The sequence below is a fragment of the Salmo trutta genome, chromosome 11 (assembly GCF_901001165.1).
Source record: "Salmo trutta chromosome 11, fSalTru1.1, whole genome shotgun sequence".
In the NCBI taxonomy this organism is placed as follows: domain Eukaryota; kingdom Metazoa; phylum Chordata; class Actinopteri; order Salmoniformes; family Salmonidae; genus Salmo; species Salmo trutta.
Genome location: NC_042967.1, coordinates 10,552,748 through 10,576,950, shown reverse-complemented (window position 1 = coordinate 10,576,950; position 24,203 = coordinate 10,552,748). Strand labels below are relative to the sequence as shown.

Sequence of the window (24,203 nt, the reverse complement as noted above, 5' to 3'; positions counted from 1 at the left end):
GCACGCCAGCGCTCAACTGAAATGTACAGACGAGTCCTAATCTAACATCTATGCCCCCCCAGTGTCTCCTTGAATGTTGATGCATGCTTATTCTCTGACGCAAACACATTTACTGTACCACACAACCCCCCCCCCCCCCAGCATATCACATCTCAGAGTGTCACGTTCTGACCAGTATGAGGGTTATTTTGTTAGTGTAGGCTGGTCAGGACGTGGCAGAGGGTATTTGGTTTATGTGGTTCGGGGTGTGTGTATTATGTAGAGGGTAGTTGATTTATGTATTCCGGGTTTTTTTGGTCACTGCTCTATGTAGTCTATTTCTATGTTCTTTCTAGTTAGTCTGTTTCTATGTTTAGTTAATTGGGGTGTGGACTCTCAATTGAAGGCAGGTGTTGTCTAGTTGCCTTTGATTGAGAGTCCTATATATTAGGGTGTGTTTGTAAATTGTGGGAGGTTGTTTCTTGAATTGCTGTCTGTGCCTTCAAGTCTGTATTTTCGTCGTTCATCATTTTTGTTATTTTTGTATACGTGTTTGTTTGGTTTCCTTCTTTCGCCTATTAAAAGAAGATGAGTATATAACCCGCTGCGTTTTGGTCCTTTCCAGACGACAACCGTTACACAGAGCCTTATGAGTCTAGTTCAGTGGTCATGAAAAATATTGCACAACTATTAGGTCTTTTTTCTGATCCCCTAAAATAGAGAATCTCATTTCTTGATGGTCCAAAAAAATGTGTTAGGGCATTAAAGATTATAGGAAAACCCCCTTAGGTTCCCAGGGGTGACCAGGATTAAGTCAAGTAGGTCATTGAGTTACACTTACAGAGGCTGTGGTAGGTCCGCATCGAAACATTAGCAGTCTAACAACAGTTGCAATGCTAAGGCCTTGACCAGGAGGACTCAGACTCCCTGACTGTGAGCGTGTCATGCTTTAAATCACACAGACTCCAAATAGCCCGGCTGGGGTCAGCCCACCCAAAATAAGTGGACAATTAAAAGAGGCCTAGCCGCTAATAACTCCAACACACACACAACCTCGCAGAAGACCCCCTGCCTGCCGTTTACCCCCTGAATCAAGGTTGGACACTGAGAATGAACCCCTCACTCCCCTCGGTCTAGTAGAGAAAAACTAAGCGCAGGCTTTAAAGAAGCTATAAGCACATCAGAGTCCCTCCAACACGTCATTTGGATTTCCACAGATCACACTCTGTAAAAACAATGCGTTGTTTTGGCATTTTCATGCAAATCAACTAAAACCGTTTCTAAATCATATGAAGCAAGGCTTTAACCCAACTCCAGTCCTCAGGGGCCTGTGTGTCTAACCGTTTTCAGGTCTTGCCATTCAACTAGTAAAAGGATGATCTGTGAGTGATCTGTGGTCAATCAAGATACTGCGGCCTGTGAGGACTGAAGTTGAGTACCGCCGCTGTTTAAGAACCCCACTCCAACATAGCCAACGCACACTCGCACACACACTCGCACACACACACACTCCCCCCCCCCTGCGGTCCCCCAGGTTGTGTGTAACTCACCGTCTTGCTGATGTAGGAGGTGCTGATGTTCATACACTGATGCGCCTCGCTGTTGCAGCAGCCCCCACATCTGTAGACAGACACGCAGGGTGGTTTATAGAAGGTGTTTGTAGCCGCCCCAAACTCTTTCCCCACATCTAAACAAACTTCTCGTGGCATGCACTGGGTCTTTTTCCACTCTGACACAATACCTGTTGGATGCACGTTGAGAGAATCAGACAGGAAGACCAGAGCATTAAAATGACATCATCATTCGACAAACCATGTATTGTATTGCACTTCCTGTATTGACGTCAGTCAAGATAAGTGGCCAATCAAATGTATTTTCTTTTTTAGGTGATATAAATTAGTTTGCAAAAATAAGCACTGATCTAATTGTTTGTTACAGTCAAATGTTACTAGGCTACCAGGTCAGTTGGTCAACAACAAACAAATCTAGACAGGACAACAGCGACAGAAAAAGCATCTCCTGAAAACAGACACCTACTTTTCAGTGTGTCAGGGTTCAAGGAAGCGAACGCCGGCAGTTCGTCGCTCGACCGTGTTTCCGTGGCTGTGTGTTCCCCTCTCCGGGTGAAGCGTGCGCCCCGCTTTGACCGGCAACTGAGCACCCTGTAGTAGTTAGGGTACACTATCCTCATCAGTTCGTCAACACTGGCCACGGAGCGCAGCTGCTGCTCAAGGTCTGGCTCCGACAGCTCCTGGATGGAAAGAACAGAGAGGGCCATATAAGGGCTGATGGACTGGTACCGTTATCACACAATAAGAACTGGGGAGAAGACATGAAGGTATTTGGTTTGAGGAGACCTCCTACAATAGTGTGGTGAATGGTACAGACAGGGTTCACGAGGAACTGTGTTACAAGAGTCAACTCAGTCGGAGACGATACCATGATCTGATGAATTAACTTAGATCTTATTGCTATTTGTTAGGAGGAGGAAGAGTGTTTAGAAAGGAATCTCATGGTGATGGTTTTGGCTCACGGACATATACATGTCACGTATCAGGTGATATGCATTTTACATAGTCTTATCCAGAGTGACTTACAGAAGCAATTAGGGTTATTAAGTACCTTGCTCAATGGCACATCGCCAGATGCTTCACCTAATCGGCTTGGGAATTTGAACCAGCGAAGTTTCAGTTACTGGTCCAACGCTCTTAACTGCTAGGCTACCTGCCGCACCTTACGTAAGCTCTTTGAGCAATCAGTCACTCATTCATTCACGGACTGCAAACCAGCCCTTAGTAGGCTTCTATACTTGTTGATCTGCCGTGAATCAGTTCAACCTACTAACTATGTTAGTTTTACTATTCATTCCAAAATATAATTCTCATTCAATGCTGAGAAACCCTTTGTATTGCGCCTCCTTTAGCAGTTGTATCAACCACAGACCAGTATTGAAATGAAAAAATATATATAATTGTAAGTAGAAATAAGTGCGGAGTGAAAGATAAAAAGCCTTTATTGTATGGGCTAAGACATTATTAAAATACACCAACACGCCTTCAGGGTGTCTACACAGTGGAGAGGCAGACCAATGTTGTCTGAACGGGTAGGGAGAGGTGAATAATACAGAACGATTGGTGTGAGGGTAGCTACTCTAGCTAATGACCTGTTCTCCTTCAACAGTACAACCAACGCCTGGAAGACATCTGTATCCGAATCGTCTAGTACACTTTCAGCACCCGGTCGTCCCTCACCGACCAAACAATTGACAGGCTGCTTCCCTCCCTACACACCGCCACTCCTTGGGGGATACGAGTTTGCAAAGTGTGAAAACATGAGCACTGTCTAACAGAGTGTACAGGAGTCGCCGATGAAAAGTGATACTGCTGTCTGGAACATTCCAGGAAACATGCCCAGTTACCCTCATGAGTCATGACTGATCACCCCCGACGATAACCAAAAAAGAGAGAGAAAGAAAGAGAAAACCTCCCTCCCTCACATTCGTCTCCCTTCAAGGTGTCAAAAAGCAAAAGTAAGAAAAAAAGGGATGATAAATGTTTTTTTTCTTTTTTCGGACAGACTCTATCTGGGTAATTCATAATAGTTTAATCCCGGGCTGGGATGATTAAATAGACATTACATCTTATTCTGTGCTGACCACCATGTTTACAGGTGGTACAGGTACAGGATATGCAAGGTCCTTGACTCTAATTTACAGAGAACACATCTCTGCTTGTCTTGGAGAACATGATCAATTATAAATACATGACTCATATGTTTGCCTTAAAGTTTGTGGTATGTTTAGTGTTTTAAAACATGTTGACAGGATTGGCAAATTCAACAAAGACGTGAACCATTATGTTTTCCCTAGTTGAGTCGTTCCCAGAGAAGGTTACTTAATAATATCTTGATTTGTCTAGTTCATCTTGCCTTCAAAGATGAGCCATGAGCTGTTTGCAAACATTTCACCCAAACGATAATAAAGAGGTTTGAACTGAAAGGGGACGTGCTTTGCAGTTTGCATGAAAATGGACAGATTGTAAACATACTGAGTGCATTATTCAGTTCAGGGAATGCTTGTTGGACTCTGATACTCTCCAAGGACACAGGTTCAAGCCTTTGCTTTGACATCAGATGTCATGACTTAATATACAAGGCAGAGCAAATAACAGGAATAGCAGTTCCATCTTTTGCTCCTGTATCGCCAATAGTTAATTGACAATACGACCTCGGCTCCACTCTGGTTGACATAATCCAGAAATAAAGAGAGAAAGATCTGGACCTTTCTGTCAGGTTACAGAGGAACCGTAGGGTCGTTTATATATTGGAATCTACAGTGTACTATATCTGACTTGATACAGGTGTCTTATTTTCTTTAAGCTCATAACCATGTGTGTGAGGTGTATCATTTTGTTTCAAAGTAGATTTGTTTCAAGAAACACTCTGTGTGACCCCGATTTAGGCCCACTGCAATAAAAAGCTTCAAATGAATCACGTCCACCACAAAACACACCACTTTCATTTGCTCCGTGCAGTTTAGAACTCTGCCAAGCAACACCACTGATGACACTTACATTGACTACTTTTGACTAGGGCTCATGCGGTGAAAGTTTGAAGTCACAGGATATGAATGACCGCGCGGACAGACGTACAGTCCGGATAAAAGAATGTTCTAAATGTAACACATAAAACCTCAGCCAAAGTTCATTTTTTTGTCAGTCCTGGTCTTCATCCAAAATGGCACAGTATACCCTTCATAGTGCACAAAAGTAGTGCACTATATAGGGAATAGGGTGCCATTTTGGACGAATCTCTGCTGTTAGTGGAATGCACTGCCACAGGCACAGGAAGGTGAATGTATGACTGAGTGATGGTAATGGAACATTATTGCCACACTACAAATAGGCACAGGAAATCTGCCTGACCACTATGACAATAATAAAATGCCAGTGTGGTTTAATCATCAGCATGTGTGGTTCTAATTACCAAGCAAACATGCTCACCCTTGCCTAAAAACAGCATTGTAAATTGAGCTGACTTTCAATTGTTCACTTGACACCATTAGGAGGGAGTGGCTAGGTCCAGGAGTTTTCCCTGACCATGTGATCTGACCAGGAAAAACTCCAGTCCCTGGTTGTATAAATTAAAACCAGGGCTGTGAGATTCCCCTCGTCAGGGAAACGGACAATAAACAATGTCAAGATGGAATCATATGCGTGATAGTTACTAGCTGTAATGAACAGTAAAAACCTGTGGGAGAAGTGATGGCCTCAGTACTGAGTTACTGGAAGGCTGCTACATCCTATACTGTACAGTATGACTCTAGGTATTTCCTATGATGACAGGTATAACCACAGCCTGAGCCTGGGCTCGACGGTGAAGCAGCAGTGTCCGTGCTTCCTCTGACTAAGCAGAGCAGTGCAGGTTTATGGGTACCGGGCAAGCCCCCGTCTTCCCTACCTCCCCCCCCTCCCTCCCCCTCGTCCTCTGGTTCACCGGCATCCCGGATGCTGTAGGATCCAACAGCCCAAAACGATCTTCCCAATCTGAGCCTGGAATTCCTCTCTTCCGTTGTCCTGCAGGGCCAGGGATTTAATCCATGTTGCCAGGATTCAACTAGAATCTACCTCTTCAACTATATTACCATGAATGTATTGCCACGGGGCGTATATGATAGTGTATGGTCCATTTGTATCTGTTTTACACTGCCTAAAGACGCAGCCTGATGTCATGTTCTGCATTAGAGTGACATTTAGTGAGCAAACCGCCTGACAAGATTTTTCCATTCCCAAAAGTGATGTCACAATCAATAAAAACAGTCAAAATACTGCCAAAGTCAGACAGTGACTCATCCATATTGCATAAATAGTGAATGAAAGATTTCCTAATATGTCCAAACCGCATAATCTAATGATATGAGTCACATTGAAAACAAAATAACCGATTGAAAATGGTTCCCTTAAGAACAAACAAGCATCCTGGTTTGGAAAAACGCTGTAACAGTGGCCAATAGGTAATATGTCTGATAGTTATGATGTATTTGATGTCAACGGAATGACAGGAAAACCTCAAACTATTTCTGTCCTTAACTTGTGACAGTAACATACTCTGTTTACGTCATCCAACAATTTAAAACGGAATAGTCTTCCAAATCTGCTTCAATTGATTTGAAACCAAACCCAGAATTGTATTCGCTGTTGTACATCAGAACAGAACTCACTAAACAGATCCTTTAAAACCAAGGCATATCCCTTTGGGTCAAGTCAGATCCAACATTCCGTCATCTGAAGTTTGATCTGACGACATGATGTTATAGCCCCAGATGTGAAACCACTAAACAGATCCATGACGAACAGTAATATCTCTGATGTCTGCATATCATCCATGGTCTGTACATGAGGAGGAACCATAACTGCTAAATGGGGATAAGAGTTTATGGAATGGCATGTAGCCAAAGGCAAGGTGGAACAGAAGGCTGCTAAAGCAGGATTTTCTCCATAGCCTGATCCCACTACTAGCTACATGCACAAACACAGGAATTACACGTGTAGCATCTGTTGCAGCCATTACTTTCATCCATATTTATTAGACCCTCAGGACCAGGCTTAGAGACAGCGAACAGGAAGTAATGGAACAAGAACAGTCCTAGCTAGTGTAGGACAGGACAGGCTTAGAGACAGAGAACAGAGGGTAATGGACCTAGAACAGTCCTAGCTAGCGTAGGACAGGACAGGCTTAGAGACAGAGAACAGAGGGTAATGGACCTAGAACAGTCCTAGCTAGTGTAGGACAGAACAGGCTTAGAGACAGCGAACAGGAAGTAATGGAACTAGAACAGTCCTAGCTAGTGTAGGACAGAACAGGCTTAGAGACAGAGAACAGAGGGTAATGGACCTAGAACAGTCCTAGCTAGTGTAGGACAGAACAGGCTTAGAGACAGAGAACAGAGGGTAATGGACCTAGAACAGTCCTAGCTAGTGTAGGACAGGACAGGCTTAGAGACAGAGAACAGAGGGTAATGGACCTAGAACAGTCCTAGCTAGTATAGGACAGAACAGGCTTAGAGACAGAGAACAGAGGGTAATGGACCTAGAACAGTCCTAGCTAGTGTAGGACAGAACAGGCTTAGAGACAGAGAACAGAGGGTAATGGACCTAGAACAGTCCTAGCTAGTGTAGGACAGAACAGGCTTAGAGACAGAGAACAGAGGGTAATGGACCTAGAACAGTCCTAGCTAGTGTAGGACAGGACAGGCTTAGAGACAGAGAACAGAGGGTAATGGACCTAGAACAGTCCTAGCTAGTGTAGGACAGGACAGGCTTAGAGACAGAGAACAGAGGGTAATGGACCTAGAACAGTCCTAGCTAGTGTAGGACAGAACAGGCTTAGAGACAGAGAACAGAGGGTAATGGACCTAGAACAGTCCTAGCTAGTGTAGGACAGGACAGGCTTAGAGACAGAGAACAGAGGGTAATGGACCTAGAACAGTCCTAGCTAGTGTAGGACAGAACAGGCTTAGAGACAGAGAACAGAGGGTAATGGACCTAGAACAGTCCTAGCTAGTGTAGGACAGAACAGGCTTAGAGACAGAGAACAGAGGGTAATGGACCTAGAACAGTCCTAGCTAGTGTAGGACAGGACAGGCTTAGAGACAGAGAACAGAGGGTAATGGACCTAGAACAGTCCTAGCTAGTGTAGGACAGGACAGGCTTAGAGACATAGAACAGAGGGTAATGGACCTAGAACAGTCCTAGCTAGTGTAGGACAGAACAGGCTTAGAGACAGAGAACAGAGGGTAATGGACCTAGAACAGTCCTAGCTAGTGTAGGACAGAACAGGCTTAGAGACAGAGAACAGAGGGTAATGGACCTAGAACAGTCCTAGCTAGTGTAGGACAGAACAGGCTTAGAGACAGAGAACAGAGGGTAATGGACCTAGAACAGTCCTAGCTAGTGTAGGACAGGACAGGCTTAGAGACAGAGAACAGAGGGTAATGGACCTAGAACAGTCCTAGCTAGTGTAGGACAGGACAGGCTTAGAGACAGAGAACAGAGGGTAATGGACCTAGAACAGTCCTAGCTAGTGTAGGACAGAACAGGCTTAGAGACAGAGAACAGAGGGTAATGGACCTAGAACAGTCCTAGCTAGTGTAGGACAGAACAGGCTTAGAGACAGAGAACAGAGGGTAATGGACCTAGAACAGTCCTAGCTAGTGTAGGACAGGACAGGCTTAGAGACAGAGAACAGAGGGTAATGGACCTAGAACAGACCTAGCTAGTGTAGGACAGGACAGGCTTAGAGACAGAGAACAGAGGGTAATGGACCTAGAACAGTCTTAGCTAGTGTAGGACAGGACAGGCTTAGAGACAGAGAACAGAGGGTAATGGACCTAGAACAGTCCTAGCTAGTGTAGGACAGGACAGGCTTAGAGACAGAGAACAGAGGGTAATGGACCTAGAACAGTACTAGCTAGTGTAGGACAGAACAGGCTTAGAGACAGAGAACAGAGGGTAATGGACCTAGAACAGTCCTAGCTAGTGTAGGACAGAACAGGCTTAGAGACAGAGAACAGAGGGTAATGGACCTAGAACAGTCCTAGCTAGTGTAGGACAGAACAGGCTTAGAGACAGAGAACAGAGGGTAATGGACCTAGAACAGTCCTAGCTAGTGTAGGACAGAACAGGCTTAGAGACAGAGAACAGAGGGTAATGGACCTAGAACAGTCCTAGCTAGTGTAGGACAGGACAGGCTTAGAGACAGAGAACAGAGGGTAATGGACCTAGAACAGTCCTAGCTAGTGTAGGACAGGACAGGCTTAGAGACAGAGAACAGAGGGTAATGGACCTAGAACAGTCCTAGCTAGTGTAGGACAGAACAGGCTTAGAGAACACTGTACTGGGGAAACAGACCTTGCCAGAACCATATTCATATATCTACATTTATACAACTCCGGACGCAGCTACAGTAAGACAGGACAGGTTCAGAGAGTACTGCACTGGGGGAGCTGACGTAGCTACAGTAAGACAGGACAGGTTCAGAGAGTACTGCACTGGGGGAGCTGACGTAGCTACAGTAAGACAGGACAGGTTCAGAGAGTACTGCACTGGGGGAGCTGACGTAGCTACAGTAAGACAGGACAGGTTCAGAGAGTACTGCACTGGGGGAGCTGACGTAGCTACAGTAAGACAGGACAGGTTCAGTGAGTACTGCACTGGGGGAGCTGACGCAGCTACAGTAAGACAGGACAGGTTCAGTGAGTACTGCACTGGGGGAGCTGACGCAGCTACAGTAAGACAGGACAGGTTCAGAGAGTACTGCACTGGGGGAGCTGACGTAGCTACAGTAAGACAGGACAGGTTCAGAGAGTAATGCACTGGGGGAGCTGACGTAGCTACAGTAAGACAGGACAGGTTCAGAGAGTACTGCACTGGGTAGCTGACTTAGCTACAGTAAGACAGGACAGGTTCAGAGAGTACTGCACTGGGGGAGCTGACGTAGCTGCAGTAAGACAGGACAGGTTCAGAGAGTACTGCACTGGGGGAGCTGACGTAGCTACAGTAAGACAGGACAGGTTCAGAGAGTACTGCACTGGGGGAGCTGACGTAGCTACAGTAAGACAGGACAGGTTCAGAGAGTACTGCACTGGGGGAGCTGACGTAGCTACAGTAAGACAGGACAGGTTCAGAGAGTACTGCACTGGGGGAGCTGACGTAGCTACAGTAAGACAGGACAGGTTCAGAGAGTACTGCACTGGGGGAGCTGACGTAGCTACAGTAAGACAGGACAAACACCAGACTCCACTGACCTAGCTACAGTAAGACAGGACAAACACCAGACTCCACTGACCTAGCTACAGTAAGACAGGACAAACACCAGACTCCACTGACCTAGCTACACAGCACAAACACCAGCTCTAGATGGCTGAGCAGACTCCCACCACAATATAGCTAGAAGGAGTTGTAAGGGAAGAGAGGGCACATGGACCACCGTGCCTCCATCCATCTGGTGTGAATGGTAAGCCAATATCAGGGATATCTGTCCTATTCTACTGATATGGACCCAAAATGAACTGAGATACAAATCATCATGTAGGGACCGCTCAGCAGACCAGAACCCAGACAGACAGCAGGTTTCATTTGAATAATCCTATTCATCACTAATCATTTCCTGGGCTGCGTCTCAAATGGCACCTACTCCATTTTTAGTGCACTACTTTTGAACAGAGCCTTATGGGCACCTTATCATCACTATATAGGTGACAGGGTGCCATTTGGGACACAGCCCTGGTGTGATTGAGATGTTTCCCAGTAGGTAGGAAGACTCCAAAAATTCCTCTTGTACATCACGCTACAGCTCATCCCAAGGCCAGCATCATTCCACCCTCCTTCTTCCACACTCTCTCCCCCACTTGCCTTCTTCCTTGGGGGAAATGGCTTTTCCCTTCTTAGCGCTAGAGCTGCTATAGCCATTAGATGTAAAACTGGCACTGTGCAAAGTCTGAACAAATCAAATATCATAGTCAGGGTTAATGTGCATAGTATAGGATTAACTTTGAAAACCCCAATAAATTATTATTGAATAATTGCCCAGATACAATCAGCTTTGCAGAAGAACTTGGAGGAAAAGGGATTTTGAACACTGATCTTGTAATCCTCAACTGGCTTCCATTTTGTCACCCTTCCTCTTTGACTTTGCAGATTCGTTTCGCAGATATCTGACAGCTTGGAGGACATGTGGGATGTGTTTTTAGTGGGATTAGACATGTTTATCTGTGAATGGCTGCTTGCTTTAGGGTTTCTGTGGTGCAATAAAGCAATCAGCTCAGCCTATTTATCTGTCTCTATAGGACCACCAGGAACTAGAGCCTGATGTAGCATAGCCCACCTTCTGAGCTCCCCTTCCAGGGTGTTCTGCCTGGCCGACTTTACATCCCCACACACCAGCCTCCAGCCTCCACTGGGTTAGCTAGCCTCCACGGGGTTAACTAGCCTCCACTTGGTTAGCTAAAATGCACATAAAACAACTTTTGATGTACATTTGACAAAAGCTGGATCCCTTCAAGCCATGACCACTCCACTGGGCTACCAATGCATGCTGATTCTTTCCGACATAATGGCAACCTACAAATACTGCAGTAGGCTGAAGGACGAGAGAAAACCTCAAAGCATCGGACAGGAGAAAACGTGTATCTTACATGCTGTCCTATGCTAATTGTCCTGGTTGGAGCCTGAGAGTTAACTTGTTGGTTTCTCCTGACAGGGCAGGCCCTGTACGTGCAAATCCTTGAGATACACTTGAATAACTTGAATTTTATGTATTGTCAAAGAGAGAATTGTGTGAAAATTTGAACAACACTCACAGATTTGTAATTGTTTTTCACGGAGCAGTTGGAAGTGCTAAGCTGATAGAGTACAGAGGGAGCCAGAGCCCATCGCTTTTTGTGGTATTGGCCGCGAGGACATTACGCCACGACTTGTTGTTTTAGCGCTGGAGTGCTGCGGTTGCACACTGGCAGTCGTGGTGTAAGCTGACTTAGGAGCGCAGAGCCGTGTGTGTGTGTGTGTGTGCTTGCGTTTATGTGTGTGCACACATCTGTGAGTGTGTGCGTGTGCGTGTGTGTGTGTGTGCGTGTGTGTGTGTGTGCGTGTGAGTGTGCGTGTGCGTGTGTGTGTGTGTGTGTGTGTGTGTGTGTGTGTGTGTGTCACTGTGGCGTGTCTTCAGACCAGTCATGCAGCTCACACTCCTCTTCTAAACAAACGTCTTGCCTCAGTGAGTTCTCAATTAATCAAAGACCGCTAAGCTAACCCATTGTCTCCAAACCAGTTTCCACACAGTCTACATGCACACTCTGCTACTCCTGATGAGGGGACCACCTAGCTAGGCCTCTTGTTTAGTCATGGTGTCAGTACATTCAGAGTTACTGGGGCCCCTAAACATGTACCCATGACAAACAGTGAAGCTTGTGAGGACCCTTTGCTTTCTGAGTGGTATGACAAACAGAACAATAGAGATTAGTCCAAACAGAATAGTCAATTGTGAAACTTGTAACGAAAGTCAATCAAATCGGCGTACCCACTAAAACTATCACTATGGAGGACTTCGTATGTAGCATGTACCATGACAGGCTTAGGTTATAAGGCAGTAGACCGAGAAATGATTGGTTGAATTCCATTACGAAAGTAACATTGCCACAATCATGAAATACTATGTAATATGACCCTGGGTCTTCTCCAGTCGACCAGTAAAGCTTTTCCCTCTGACTGCTCCGTGCCTCTGTCTGAGGTCCAGGACATTTTAAATGACCCCTTTCTTTAAACCCGGCAGAGCTTAAAGGAAACCAGGCTAAAAATGAATGGGGGATTTTTCCTCTCTCTACACCTCTACCAACTTTGTGCGCTTCCAAATGGCAAGTCCTTATGTTGGCGGTATGAATAAAACCGCCTATCACCTCTGTTCTGTAGAGCTGCATTTAAAGGCGCGTGCACAAAGTCAACGCAGAGAGGCCAAGCGTTTAGGAGGAGCAGCTGGGAGGTTAACGTCCCTCTCCTCCACATCTCATTCTTCTTCCCTCTCTAGGCTCTCTCTTTTCTAATTAAACTTCAGCTGATGGATGGTCTTCTACGCTACTGTTTAAGAAGTGGTAAAACCCATGTAGGGGGTTAGATGTACTTCCATATGTGAACAGAACAGGCTGAACAGAGGTGGTCTCTGTAGACTATTGTGGTCTCTAGACTAGCGTGGTCTCTGTAGACTAGTGTGGTCTCTAGACTAGCGTGGTCTCTAGACTAGCGTGGTCTCTGTAGACTAGTGTGGTCTCTGTAGACTATTGTGGTCTCTAGACTAGCGTGGTCTCTGTAGACTAGTGTGGTCTCTGTAGACTATTGTGGTCTCTAGACTAGCGTGGTCTCTGTAGACTATTGTGGTCTCTAGACTAGCATGGTCTCTGTAGACTATCACGGTCTCTGTAGACTAGAGTGGTCTCTGTAGACTAGAGTGGTCTCTGTAGACTATTGTAGACTGTAGACTAGAGTGGTCTCTGTAGACTATTGTGGACTCTGTAGACTAGTGTGGTCTCTGTAGAGTATGGTCGTTTCTGTAGACTATCACGGTCTCTGTAGACTAGCGCGGTCTCTGTAGACTAGCGCGGTCTCTGTAGACTAGAGTGGTCTCTGTAGACTAGCGTGGTCTCTGTAGACTATTGTAAACTGTAGACTATTGTAGACTGTAGACTAGAGTGGTCTCTGTAGACTATTGTGGACTCTGTAGACTAGTGTGGTCTCTGTAGAGTATGGTCGTCTCTGTAGACTATCACGGTCTCTGTAGACTAGCGCGGTCTCTGTAGACTAGAGTGGTCTCTGTAGACTAGCGTGGTCTCTGTAGACTATTGTGGAGTCTGTAGACTATTGTGGTCTCTGTAGACTATCACGGTCTCTGTAGACTATTGTGGTCTCTGTAGACTATCGCGGTCTCTGTAGACTATTGTGGTCTCTGTAGACTATCGCGGTCTCTGTAGACTATTGTGGTCTCTGTAGACTATCGCGGTCTCTGTAGACTATTGTGGTCTCTGTAGACTATCGCGGTCTCTGTAGACTATTGTGGTCTCTGTAGACTATCGCGGTCTCTGTAGACTTGCGCGGTCTCTGTAGACTTGCGCGGTCTCTGTAAACTTGCGCGGTCTCTGTAGACTAGCATGGTCTCTGTAGGCTAGTGTGGTCTCTGTAGACTAGGTGGGTCTCTGTAGACTAACGTGGTCTCTGCACACTAGCGTGGTCTCTCATCTTAGCTGTTGTGATTCTGTTAGAATTCGTCTCCCATATGAAATTGGTCCCATATGTCCAGCTTTGAAGTGCTGCATAATATTTAGTATCTAGTCCCTGAAGATATTCTCAAACACTAAGTTGTTATCATAGCAAAATTTCTTAAATTCAAGGACCATGACAATGTCTAGTACACATTTCTGACTACAGAGAGTTGGATCTGATTATCTAATCACCACAGAAAAACTAACTGGGCACCTTTCACTTTCCATTTAATCTGCTTTCATTTCCCTAGTCAGAAAATACCTGTTGTGGAGAGCCAGGATCAGCATAACAATGAGAAACAGGTTAAATGTTAACACCTGAAGGGCTCAGAAGCACCGCTTTATACAATGTCTGCTACCAACAAGTACCCTGAACTGAGCCTGTTCATGATGCATTCTAACCTCCTTGACCGTCATTCAATCTCCCCACTGCAGAAAATGGGAGTTGAGAGTTTTGTATATCCTTTGTGAGTCTAATCCAACTCTTTACTGTTCAGTCTGAAGATGTTAAGTATATATATATTTTTTCACCTTTATTTAACCAGGTAGGCTAGTTGAGAACAAGTTCTCATTTACAACTGCGACCTGGCCAAGATAAAGCAAAGCAGTTCGACACATACAACAACACGGAGTTACACATGGAATAAACAAACATACAGTAGGAAAAAAAGTATATATACAGTGTGTGCAAATGAGGTAAGATAAGGGAGGTAAGACAATAAAATAGGCCATAATGGCGAGGTAATTACTATATAGCAATTAAACACTGGAGTGATAGATGTGCAGAAGATGAATGTGCAAGTAGAGATACTGGGGTGCAAAGGAACAAAATAAATAAATAATATGGGGGTATGTATGGGGATGGGGATGAGGTAGTTGGGTGGGCTGTTTACAGATGGGCTATGTACAGGTGCAATGATCTGTGAGCTGCTCTGACAGCTGGTGCTTGAAGTTAGTGAGGGAGATAAGAGTCTCCAGCTTCAGCGATTTTTGCAGTTCGTTCCAGTCATTGGCAGCAGAGAACTGGAAGGAAAGGCGGCCAAACGAGTAATTGGCTTTGGGGGTGATCAGTGAAATATACCTGCTGGAGCGCGTGCTGCGGGTGGGTGCTGCTATGGTGACCAGTGAACTGAGATAAGGCGGGGCTTTACCTAGCAAAGACTTGTAGATGACCTGGAGCCAGTGGGTTTGGCGACGAGTATGAAGCAAGGGCCAGCCAACGAGAGCGTACAGATCGCAGTGGTGGGTAGTATATGGGGCTTTGGTGACAAAACGGATGGCACTGTGATAGACTGCATCTAATTTGTTGAGTAGAGTGTTGGAGGCTATTTTGTAAATGACATCGCTGAAGTCGAGGATCGGTAGGTATACAAGGCCCGTCAAGCGTTCAGCCTGCTGCACTGACCCTACGGACGCTCCAGTCTGGTTCAATTGTGCTTAGGAACATTTTTTATTATCTCTAAATGGTTAAGCTAGTGATAAATATTTTTGATTATTGTAAAAATCTGTGTATAGCTTCGATTGCTGTGTTACTTCCTGCGTATTTCTCATGTGTTTTCTTACTTTTTATTCTTACTTGTATTAATTCCTTAACATTATTCTCTCTCACCTTGATATTGAATTGTTGTGAAGTAGCTTGCAAGTAAGCATTTCACTGTACTGTTTTACACCTGCTGTCTCCTGTGCACGTGACAAATAAACGCTGAAACTTTGAAATGACACGCGGTGCAGTATCATAGCAGGTGATACCATGCTAAAATGTCAATATTTATACTGATACTCTCTAGCCTGGGTTTGTTGTTTTTGTGTTTTGAGAGATTTTGCGTTTTTTAGTTAAAGCATTCATCCAAATAGGTTGTGAAAAGAATGGAACAGTCCTTGACAGTTCAGTTCCTCCATTATTAAGGGATGTTCTGTTCTTTGTCAAACACAGTACAGGAAACGTGGCGAAAGAGACAGATTAGTGAATTACTGTTTGCACTGATAGGATTAAACCTGTATGCAGTGACAGACCTTGTCAGTAACCCCATGAAAGCATGACAGATGTTCTACGTTAGGAAGAAATGAGACTTGCATAACATCACTGCTAGCTGGTGCTAACATCAAACAGCAAAGACAAAGCAATTTGCTGGGGGTTTTTTTGCACCAATTAGGCACAATATTTTTAGGGGGCTTTGGCACTTCATGAGAAAATGTGTTCAACCTTCATTAAATCATGAAATACTTGTTGCATCATCTTAACAATAGGAATTAAGCATTGTTTGGTCACACTACACCCTAAGCACCTGGCATTGCGGCTACCGCTCATTTCCAGCTCACGTGAGCTGAACTAAAGGGTCTCCACTGCAGATAAATGTGTTTTGAAAACGTCCAAAACTTCTTCTGAGGACCGTGAACTCATTTGGCCTCTTCTTGACTGCACTGTTTCCAGGAAGTTGGTGAGGCGAGGGCAAGAGAGTGTCAGAGAGGCACCATTAGTTGTCCTGAAGGACCATGGGAATACATTATTCTCTCTGTTCTCAGCTTTACATTAACCAGACAGAGTTAAGCACACAGCCGTACCTCTGACAGTGATGTTGATCCTAGCTTACGGTATGTCAGCTCTGGTTTTGTTGTGAGCTACCACCTGCTGGCTGCTGTGTGAGGGAGCTGGAAGGTTCAGTAGCAGACAGACAAACAGTACTGGTAGTCAAAGGCTTCCCACTGTGCTACTGTCACAGACATATGGACACACTGAGGATTCAACTGAGGATCATTGACTGCTTGTTGTTCGTAAGGTTCACTATACGGCCTGGGTCATTAGTAGCACAGACTGAACGAGGCAGAAAGAGAGAGAGGCAGACAGATGGAATGAGGAGCAACTGAAAGAGAGAGAGAGAGAGAGACAGAGAGAGAGAGATACAGAGAGAGAGAGAGAGAGAGAGAGAGAGAGAGAGAATATAACGTGTTTGTGTGGGAGAGAGATGGAGAGAGTGAGAGCATTGCACTCCTGGGTGGGTACAGGCATGTATACATTAAAGCGTCTAAGCATTAACTCAATTGTCTGAAGCAACATCAACATCATGTAACGATAAATACCTTGTATATATTTGTTTATATTTTTGTCCTCTTATTGTAATCCAGTGCTTGAGACTCCCATATACTCCACTGAACCTTTGACAAGGTTTTTTTCTCTCCATTTTGGCAGGCACTCAAATACTTGCCATTGTAGACATTTCATAACCACAGTGAAATGGCTAGTTGGCCATAAAAGTGACAGCTCTCTTGTAATACTGACTGTAATTGCAACAGTGTCCTAACTCAAAGGACAGCTGAACCTTGACCCTCTCTCCCTTCGCCTAAGCCACATCCAAACCCTACAACCTTATGTCACCAACTCATCTAGCTCATGTTTGATACTCTGTATCAGTGTTCTTTCGTGGTGAAAGCGGGTGAAGTGTTGAAAAGAGGTGTGATATACCGTCGTAAGACTAGGAGTTAGGACAGGTGGGTTGTGTAACAGCGATAACCTAGAGATAAAGTCGAGCTGAGGAAAGCAGCTGTGAGGTAATCTCTTCCACCTGGGATCTAACTGTTGGGCTTACGAGAACAAGGTAATTACTTCACATACTACACTGACTGTCATGGAGAAGACAGGAAACAGCCTTTAACCCTTACTTCCTACCTAGTCTCTTCACATACTATACTGACTGTCATGGAGAAGACAGGAAACAGCCTTTAACACTTACTTCCTACCTAGTCTCTTCACATACTACACTGACTGTCATGGAGAAGACAGGAAACAGCCTTTAACCACTACTCCCTACCTAGTCTCTTCACATACTGCACTGACTGTCATGGAGAAGACAGGAAACAGCCTTTAACCCCTACTCCCTACCTAGTCTCTTCACATACTATACTGACTGTCATGGAGAAGACAGGAAACAGCCTTTAACACTTACTTCCTACCTAGTCTCTTCACATACTACACTGACTGTCATGGAGAAGACAGGAAACAGCCTTTAACCACTACTCCCTACCTAGTCTCTTCACATACTGCACTGACTGTCATGGAGAAGACAGGAAACAGCCTTTAACCCCTACTCCCTACCTAGTCTCTTCACATACTATACTGACTGTCATGGAGAAGACAGGAAACAGCCTTTAACCACTACTCCTTACCTAGTCTCTTCACATACTATACTGACTGTCATGGAGAAGACAGGAAACAGCCTTTAACCCCTACTCCCTACCTAGTCTCTTCACATACTACACTGACTGTCATGGAGAAGACAGGAAACAGCCTTTAACCACTACTCCCTACCTAGTCTCTTCACATACTGCACTGACTGTCATGGAGAAGACAGGAAACAGCCTTCAACCACTACTCCCTACCTAGTCTCTTCTCACAGTACACTGACTGTCATGGAGAAGACAGGAAACAGCCTTTAACCACTACTCCCTACCTAGTCTCTTCACATACTATACTGACTGTCATGGAAAAGACAGGAAACAGCCTTTAACCCCTACTCCCTACCTAGTCTCTTCACATACTGCACTGACTGTCATGGAGAAGACAGGAAACAGCCTTCAACCACTACTCCCTACCTAGTCTCTTCCCATACTATACTGACTGTCATGGAAAAGACAGGAAACAGCCTTCAACCACTACTCCCTACCTAGTCTCTTCACATACTATACTGACTGTCATGGAGAAGACAGGAAACAGCCTTTAACCCCTACTCCCTACCTAGTCTCTTCACATACTGCACTGACTGTCATGGAGAAGACAGGAAAGACTCCTTAACTCCCACTCCCTTCCTAGTCTCTTGAGTATATCTGGGAGGACTGGCTAGTGGTCCTTTGTTGCTCAGTTGGTAGAGCATGGTGTTGTAACGCCAGGGTAGTGGGTTTGATTCCCCGGACCACCCAAACGTGAAATATATGCACACATGACTGTAAGTTGCTTTGGATAAAATTGTCTGCTAGGGGGTAAAGGTTGGGCTAGGAGCTAGGGGTTGTCTCTATACAGGGGGTACTAGCCTAGGGGGTAAAGGTTGGGCTAGGAGCTAGGGGTTGTCTCATTACAGGGGCCCTATCTTACAATGTCTAGAGGGATTCCCCTTAACAACACAGTGTGAAGCTAGGCTAAGTGCTAAGTCCAGGTCAGGTCCATTGTCTTAGGGAGCAGTAGGTAATGGACCCTATCCCATAGCCACTCTCTAACACTCCAGGGCAGTGCGCTTCGTTGCCTCAGCAGGTTTTCACCCTGCCTTCTTCACCAACTGTAACACAAACACCCAGGCCTCCTGTACTTACACTACCAAGAGCCCCCCTTACAGAGGTGTGTGTGTGTAATAAAGGAAACAGTCACAAAGCAAGCAATGTTTCAACATGAAATAGCTACAGACCAATTATCCAGACCAGACTATTGAGACAGACCCACCGGCATGCACAAAGGTCTACGCTATGGTTGGATTAAAGTCAGATCCAAACCTCAAGGTGACCACAAATTACAGCTGCCCCTCTTATCCCTAACAGCACCCCCTACTCCCATTCACCCCCCATGGACGTACCCCTTCTCAACCCTCTCAACTCAGCCTCGTTCTACTCTCTAGCCCCAAGAGAACAGTCATTCATCCTTAGTACTCTTTCGAACTGTGTGTGTGTGTGTGTGTGTGTGTGTGTGTGTGTGTGTGTGTGTGTGTGTGTGTGTGTGTGTGTGTGTGTGTGTGTGTGTGTGTGTGTGTGTGTGTGTGTGTGTGTGTGTGTGTGTGTGTGTGTGTGTGTGTGTGTGTGTGTGTATGTGAACCCAACACTGAGTGATGCAGCCAGATGACTTCTAGTTCTAGGTGAGTTACAGGCTGACTACACCCCTCGTGTGCGCGAGTGTTGCAAAATAAATTTAAACATACATGTTATTCAATTATTGCTCGCGCGCGTCAACGAGCGTCTTCACTGCCAGGGGCTAAAATAGAAGTCAGTTCTATTTCTGACGCAGACCGCACTGCAAGTCCTGCCTCTCCCATCTCCTCATTGGTTTATAGAAGCAGGTACCCACGTGCCATCTCCTCATTGGTTATACCCACGTCGGTGACTGAAAGACGAACGAGGTCAGTGGCGGTAATGCACCTAATTTATGAAAGTTGCCAATCGCAATATAAAGTCAAGAGAAGAAAAAGCCTGGAAGGAGGAGAGATGACTAGAAACGATTCGGTTGACCGTTTTATTTGTGGATTCATTGGCGGAGTAGAGGACCTTGTGCATTTCAGGTAAAATAACAACTCAATGTTTATATCCCAGGACAAATTAGCTAGCAACAGCAAGCTAGCTAAATAGGTCAGATTAGCTAGCAAGCTAGCTAGCTAACTTTCCATAAATGTTTAATGCTTTTTGACCTGTCCCCAAATTAATATAATTGGTTCAGAGTTTGTTTTGATATTTTAACCTGCGTGTCGTGATCTCGTTTGGTGTGGGGGGACAAAATTAATTTATGCACGATGGCGCACGTGTGGGTTCCGTGTTACACGGAGGTATAACCAATTTTTTTGTAATTTATTTTATTTCACCTTTATTTAACCAGGTAAGCTAGTTGAGAACAAGTGCTCATTTACAACTGCGACCTGGCCAAGATAAAGCAAAGCAGTGCGACACAAAAAACAACATAGAGTTACACATGGAATTAACAAGCGTACAGTCAATAATACAGTAGAAAAAAAGAAAGTCTATATACAGTGTGTGCAAATGGCGTGAGGTGGTAAGGCAATAAATAGGCCATAGTAGCAAAGTAATTATAATTTAGCAAATTAACACTGGAGTGAAAGATGAGGAGATGGCACCTGCTTCTATAAACCAATGAGAAGATGGGAGAGGCAGGACTTGCAGCGCGATCTGCATCACAAATAGAACTGACTTCTATTTTAGCCCTTGGCAACACAGACGCTCGTTGACGCGCGCGAGCAGTGTGGGTGCAATATTTGAATAATATAGATTTCTAATTACACCACTCGCAACGCAGTTATTGCAGTTATTGGACAAATATTCATCGCTGTATCGTAACCATAGTCACCGTAGGATAAATGCCTCCCGCTTGGATCAAAAAAATATATATATGGTTGAACATGTAGCCTTTGAATTCCGATTAAATGAATCTTAATTACTTTTAATTTGATAACGACTCCAGGGGGTTAACATAACTGTGATTACATACACCCAAACACACACACTCAGACCAATCACACCAGTCCCTATGGGAGGTGATTAATGTTTCCATTAGATTTTTGAAATGTATGGCATACGAGGTCATTTATTTACACAGTGAATTTCATAAGCCATAATGATACTGTTTTGATATCAGAGGTAGGTACTGGAAGTGATACTATCCAAACAGGACATTTTGTTTTGTCAGGTCATACAGCCGTATGACTGTAAATAACCTTTATGAGCCAATGGGAGTACATAACAAGATCATTACTGAACACACACACACACACACACAGAGAGAGAGAGAGAGAGAGAGAGAAAGGAGAAGAGAGTTTAAGAATGAGAACCTGTGTTTTCAGTGCATCATTACTGCTGCAGGCTTTGTTGAGACACTAAAAGTCAACTAGTAGCAGTGTTAATCACACCAACTGAGTGTCATATTATACCATCAAATAGCCACGTGTTTAAGATTATCCCTGTCTCCTTAACTCCTACTGCTACTGAGGAACACACACACACACACACACACACACACACACACACACACACACACACACACACACACACACACACACACACACACACACACACACACACACACACACACACACACACACACACACACACACACTCTCTCTCTCACACACACTGAGGCCCCCACAGGTTTTGACACAGTGACACCTGCCTCCACTCCCCTTTCTTCTGCTCTACTCTAATCTGCTCTGCATCCTTTCATTGTGAGGAATTCTCACTGATCTCTTGCTCCATCTCATCCATGATGCCCCCCCCACACCCCACCCCCAGCTGGAGATAAATATTACCTCCTGTCTATGCCATATATTCCCAGCCTTTTTCCCATTTTCCCATTAAAAGTTCAGATGAAATGACCTCCTGTTGATGTGACCCTTGTTTCAGTGATGTCTATATTCACTACATACTGTACGGTAGTGAATGTTCAGTAACTTACATCATCACCAAATTTGTGGAAAGTCAAATATTATGACTTGTATACCCTCCAGCTCCATCCCACATTCCCCAATATAATATTAAAATGGCTTTGAATATCAATTGAATAATTTACACTGCATAATAGTAATGCATAAGTAATATAAATAGCATGCGTTAAATAGAAAACTTGTATCCAAATACATACCGGTGCATCCCCTTGATCCTGATCATAATCATAATAGTCATGACTGAATTCATGACTCGATTCACTGGCTAGATTTGCGTAGAGAATCGCTGAATTGGCAAGGAGAACAGATATTCCAAATAAGTGCATTGTATAAGTCTTTATCCGGATCAAAAAAACGTACTCTCTATTTGTTGACCTCTTTTGGTCAAGCGCTGTTTCTCAAGTTCTTTTTCCTCTAAAGAAAATTAATAGCGCATCAGACACCCGAATTTTCAGGAGACCACTGACATAAAAATGATGGTGCGATGATGACAGGTAAAAATAAGGCCGTTATTTTCTCCGTGAAACGAAAGTTGCTGGAGACAACTCTTTTGTGAGCTTTCTGTGTCAAACTTCTGTGTCGGCGGCGGCATCCATCCAGCGAGCAGATGAGAGTTTGGGGAGCCTGAACGTCCTCGGAGCAGAGAATGGCATGTTCAATGCAATTTCACGGTGTCACTAGATTTTCCTCCTCCCCCTGCATGCGTTTTTTCTTTCCAGCAGCTCAGTCTGTTTCTCCACGGAATAGCTGCAATTTACTACTAAAAATATGAGTTGGGACACGCGCACCTTCTCTTGGAGACGTTGGAGACGAATCCCTTATGGACTCAACATGCGGAGTGAAATGTCCTTGCTGTATTTCAATGGTTGTACTCTGACTGACTACTACATATTTATATAGAAGAACTATGCTTAATATCGCCATGAGTCAACACTTTTACCAATTATCAAACCCTAAGGATAAGATTAATGTCCCTGTATTGCCATCATTACGAACGTTTGCAAGGTGCCTTCTGTGGCCCGCTGCTAATGTCTAACAGATTTGATTTAACCCATAACAATCCATATCATAATGCAAGTGGGGATTTATAATCTCAAGCCTGACATATTAAGTATATAATAGATTACTTTGCTACAATATTCTCATATGGTTTGATGTACGAGTTATTCGATGTAATCCACGCCACGGGGCACTACCATATGTCTTAAACTTTATACTTCGTTTGACCAGATTTGTGTGGGTTCGGTGTGGTAATTTAGAACGACATCATTTACAGAAACGCTGCCCAACATGAGTATAGCATCATCAGAGTGAGAACTTGGGTGTGTAACATTTACTGTTCACGCTTTATTGTTTATTTCACTTTTGTTTATACATTTCACTTGCTTTGGCAATGCAAACATATGTTTACCATGCCAGGAAAGCCACTTGAATTGAAATTGAAACGAGAGAGAGAGAGAGAGACCAGGGCAGTTTGGAGAGCTCTGCTCTGCAGGGTGTCTCTACATGCTCAAACCTCAAATTCATTGAGGGCTCTTATAATAAGTTGGAATGCAAGCCACACTGAAGGATTTCCAGCCCCCTTTACAGTCTTGTAAGTGGCCCCTCTTCACTTAGCTAAAGAACCACAAATAGTTTTAATGGATTTGTTAAACACACACTGTTATACTGTATTGTATTATGCTAGCCGCTTAGTTAGAATTTGTTCCAGCTACATCAATTGGGGGTGATATATTATAATGTTTATGGGATGTCAACCTATATAATACAAGTTAATCACACTTGTTGCGGTGGCGTCTTTTTATGTGCGCTGTGTTTTCATGTTCACTGTGTTTTATGTTGCTGTTTTGGTGCGTGATCACCAAGGTTAAGGATTTGCTAAACGTCTGATTTGTTGTGGCTAACGTTAGCTAGGTGGCTAATGCTAACGTTAGACTATGCTAGGGGTTAGGGTTAAGGTTAGGGTTAGGGGAAGAGCTAGCTCACATGCTATGTAGTTGCAAAGTAGCTAATGAGCTAAAATGCTAAAGTTGTCCGTGATGATATTCAACCCTTGGGTTGCTAGACGTTGGGTGAGTTGGGTGAAGTTCATTCTAAAGTAGAACTTGAGTCATTATTGTATAATAGATATCAGACACTGAATCAGATGGCAGTGACCTACTGACACCTCAGCATGCTTTAGCTGCTGGTAGATATGCCACATGCCCCACACTAGGATGAGGAGTATATATATATATATATATATATATATATATATATATATATATATATATATGCCATATCCACCA

General features: G+C 44.3%; 1 protein-coding gene across 1 annotated transcript in view; it reads right to left on the bottom strand.

Annotated features, from left to right (window-relative positions):
- LOC115202198 (vascular endothelial growth factor C) overlaps positions 1-22,712 on the bottom strand; it is a 48,338-nt gene extending 25,626 nt beyond the window's left edge. Inside the window, exons 1-3 of the mRNA XM_029766168.1 lie at positions 22,113-22,712; positions 2,017-2,230; positions 1,530-1,720 (exon numbers count right to left, since the gene is read on the bottom strand). Coding sequence (XP_029622028.1) covers positions 1,530-1,720; positions 2,017-2,230; positions 22,113-22,241 — 534 coding nt within the window. The 5' untranslated portion in view covers positions 22,242-22,712. The remainder of the gene's footprint in view (positions 1-1,529; positions 1,721-2,016; positions 2,231-22,112) is intronic.
- Between the last annotated feature and the right edge of the window lie 1,491 nt (positions 22,713-24,203).